This window comes from Atta colombica, unplaced genomic scaffold (genome assembly GCF_001594045.1).
Source record: "Atta colombica isolate Treedump-2 unplaced genomic scaffold, Acol1.0 scaffold33, whole genome shotgun sequence".
Classification (NCBI taxonomy): domain Eukaryota; kingdom Metazoa; phylum Arthropoda; class Insecta; order Hymenoptera; family Formicidae; genus Atta; species Atta colombica.
In genome coordinates this window covers 385,342-389,247 of record NW_017259437.1, presented here as the reverse complement: position 1 = coordinate 389,247, position 3,906 = coordinate 385,342, and the positions used below count along the sequence as shown (strand labels likewise).

At 30.2% G+C, this 3,906-nt stretch overlaps 1 protein-coding gene across 2 annotated transcripts in view; it reads right to left on the bottom strand.

The window, feature by feature from the left end:
• Window positions 1-557: 557 nt before the first annotated feature.
• Window positions 558-3,906, bottom strand: part of LOC108690586 (activating transcription factor 7-interacting protein 1-like) — a 23,565-nt gene continuing 20,216 nt past the window's right edge. For both annotated transcript variants that reach the window (XM_018197955.1, XM_018197956.1), the window contains exons 9-15: window positions 2,288-2,475; window positions 2,069-2,167; window positions 1,920-1,977; window positions 1,680-1,753; window positions 1,505-1,604; window positions 982-1,151; window positions 558-882 (exon numbers count right to left, since the gene is read on the bottom strand). In XM_018197955.1, coding sequence (XP_018053444.1) covers window positions 787-882; window positions 982-1,151; window positions 1,505-1,604; window positions 1,680-1,753; window positions 1,920-1,977; window positions 2,069-2,167; window positions 2,288-2,475 — 785 coding nt within the window. In that variant the 3' untranslated portion in view covers window positions 558-786. The remainder of the gene's footprint in view (window positions 883-981; window positions 1,152-1,504; window positions 1,605-1,679; window positions 1,754-1,919; window positions 1,978-2,068; window positions 2,168-2,287; window positions 2,476-3,906) is intronic.

Genomic DNA, 3,906 nt, shown 5'->3' with positions numbered 1-3,906 from the left:
TATATAATCTTACAATATAGTTAACTTTTTGCTGCAACAAAGTTTTTTTCGTCTAACATTTTAAATAATAGATCATCCAATGATGAAGTAAGATTAGACCAAGTAATAATTAATTTACAAAACATTCCCCACTTTATGCTACAATGTTATGTCTATCGGTCGTTTATCATTTTTTTTAGCGTTCAGTAAAACTCAATGCAAATAATCAAGCATTGTTGCCTAATTGAAGAATACCTTCAATTGAGTTCAAATAATAATGCATTTCCTCCAAAACCAGTCTTCGAATAATATTAATACGTTTTAATGAAAACTTTTGACTAGAATTCTCTATATTATGCAGGTTGTTGTCATAAGTGTTAAAAACCAAAAAGAAAAAAACATTCGAATAATTTCATGAATTTATCATAAAAAATGTTAATAAATTACAATTATTGTAAAATCAATATTTTGCCCCAAAAGAATATATGAAAATTCACTTGTTAAAAGAAATGAATAAAAAAGAAACAAGATATGCTATTTCAAAATTGAGAATTATATACAAATTATATGTGTGCGATTGGAAGCATTTATAAGTATAATATCAACGGGAATAGTTGCTACATTTGGATCAATTCAATAATCCGAAATATAAACATTAGCTAAATCAATTGTCAAATCAGATTCGTACTGTGATATTATGAGATATTATCTACAACTATTTTTATCACAATTACGCGTTGAACACAAGTACAAAAATAAAGGAGAAACAGAAAGAACTGAGATCTTCTGAAACTTGATGTCAATTCTCTATAAAGAGATATTGCCAGGCATACTGTACTGTCCTTTTCTAGAATGTGTATCAACTGCTCTGACCGCAAAGTAATAATTATTACCCTCGGAAAACTGTAACAAGGATATTGCTTTTATAGTGTTGCAAATATCAATCAAAAAATTCGAAAGAATTTCGTTATCTCACTGACGAGTAACATTGCTTTAATTTACCTGAGTCAACGTACACGCCATGGGAAGTGGCAGTGCACGAACATCCCCAACTTTCTTCCATAATGATGTGTTGGGATTCACACCAGCGACTTCCTGATACGCGTATAATTGATAACTCGCAATATCTGCATATTTATCCGATAAGCTCATGTTCCAAGATAGCACTATCCCTATGCGGTATTGTAATAAGAATTAATATTATTAAGAATTTTACAGCTTAAAAGTTGAATTTAAAGAGATGCCAAAGGATTTGCAAATTATTGTCATGTCATGATCCATTGGCTAAATCAATCTTCCCCCTTTTTAATAAAGATTATATAAAGGGAGAGATTCTCCGGAGGAATTTCAGTATCAGTACATTCCTCATGATGAAATGAATGGCGAGATCTACGAGACGTTGTATCAGCAATAGATTATGATAGTAATTACTCGCAAACCTTTTGGCATCTCTGAAGAAAGTACTCGTGAAAGTCTCAAAAGTATTGAATTTGAATTATTTATACAAAACAGAAACATAATTTACCATTTGACACTTTTGAAATCTTCAACGATGGTGCAGGCGGTGGAAGTTTCCAGCCAGGCGTCGGTGCATAATTTGGAATGTCTGGCAAAGGTGCTGGATGCTGTAATAAAACAATCCTAAAATAATAATCATTGAACAAATATTGTAGAGTAGAATCGTTATTTTTGATATTCACCTTACTTATTTGTACATTTGATAGAACTGGCGTGGTTAGTACACGTACGGTACCATTCGTGATCGTTGATATTCCTGTCGACAAGACAATGAAGAATAAATAACATAATATAAAATGTTGCAACAAAAACATTATTATCAATTTGTTTCATTGAACATTTTCCATTGTTATTTTTCTAAAACATAGCTTTATAATGTTAAAACGAAATATATAATGTTTCTTTTAAAATAATTTAATTACCCTTATAAGTGACAGTTGAAAAGGGTGGTCTATTAGGTGTGTTCATCACTGGCCGTATCTAGAAGATATTTAAATTTTTTACATAACCTTACATAAACATTACAATACTCATTTTTAGATAGAATGATGAAGAAATCGTTGTTATCAACCTGTACTTGCTGATTAGGGTTCGATGCTATTAGCACCTGCCTTGGTGAGCCTGTGCTGCTTTGCATCACATATGCTAGCCTGGGCGGATTCACATTATTCTAAAAAATAAATATATAATTATATATGTATATATGTTATGCATGCGCGCGCGCATGTGTGTTTTCAGTAACATCCTGATATAATAATAAGTAATAAAAATAAATATAAGAAATGCTTACAACAAGGGCAGTTGGTGCTGGCTGTTGACTAGTTGTTATCACCTTTATACTAGTCGGTTGTGTCGTAATTGCTACATTTGCCGGTATTGTTTGTAATACCCTTGGGAATGATTGCGCAGATTTCGGTGTTACATTCAATGACTGCTCAATTATAGGAGTTGTAGTTACAGTCGTAACTTTTGCATTTGCTGTTGTAATATAAAATTCGACATGTTAGATGATATGGAAAACATGATAATTACAAATTTATTATGATAGAGATAGATCATGGCCTTAAAGCAGTACACATATTTATATTAGGTGTTTCAGACCATACTGTACCATCCTTTTATCTTCGTAGGATAAGATCTAATCTGAAAGTGTTCAGACAAAAGTTGTAGGGTTTCTAAAGACTTATTTATTGGCACTATGAGTTTGACTTTGTGTGGTGTCGCCAAGATCAAGTCAAGATCTTATCGATTTTTTTTTTAATGGAACATCTTATTTTTTATTATATGTTCTTTATTATATGTTTTATAATATACGAGAGCTTTCTAAAACACTATAATTAAATTCATTTTTATTAAATACTTTTTGAGTTATAAGGCTTAAAAGTTACAGTACCTTCAGCATTGGCATTGCCCAAAGTGCCCAAATGATGAACTCTGACTGAAACCTCTTTAATGTTATTCAAGATTAGGACCTGGATAACATTTCAAGTTCAAGGCTATTGGAAGTTGTTCCACTTATTTTTACGTAGAAATGAAAAATTGGGCTTTGAATTTGTCTACTTTTATTATAATCAGATAGAATAATACCTTTACTAGGGCTGATCAATAAAAATTTATTCGCCAGTACCCACTGCCGGAGATACTGTAACTTTTAAGTCTTATAACTCAAAAAGTACTTAATGAAAACAAACTTAATTATAATGTTTTGGAAAGCTTTCGAGGTGTGCTATAAGAATATGCAATAAAAAATGTTCCATTAAAAAAAATCGATGTGACCTTGATCTGACCTTGACGACGCCAAGATCAAACGCATAGCGCCAATAAATAGGTCTTTAAAAAGACCTATTTAAATAGAAAAAACGTAAATAAAAGATCTAATTAACCCCCAATTTTTGTCTGAACACTTTTTTGATTGGACCTTACTTGCGAAGATAAAAGAGTGGTACGAGTGGTTTGAAATACTCGGGTATATATAGGATCCCAAAATAATCGTTAAATATTTCATAGACAGGTAGAGAGGACAAAACTGAATTGAAAAGTCCTCTACCATTTTGCAATTTTCGCAATAATTAACAAGATATTAATTAGTAAAAATTGTTGAAAATTGGTCTTCAATAATTTCTTATTCAAATACTATCAACTTTATAGAAAAACTGCAAGAGACAAAAATTGTTTAGTTTCTTCTCATAGCTTTAAAAATTTTTTCAGATTTTTTTATCAATTTTTTTAATACTGCATTTTCTTATTTTTACAAATATGAGAAAATACGGTATTAAAAAATTCTAAAAAAATTTTTGAAGTTTTATAAGGAAAAAAAATCATTTTGTTTCTTGCAATTTTTCTGTAAAATTAATAGTATTTGAATAAAAAATTATTGAAAACCAATTTTAATTAATATTTATATATTAA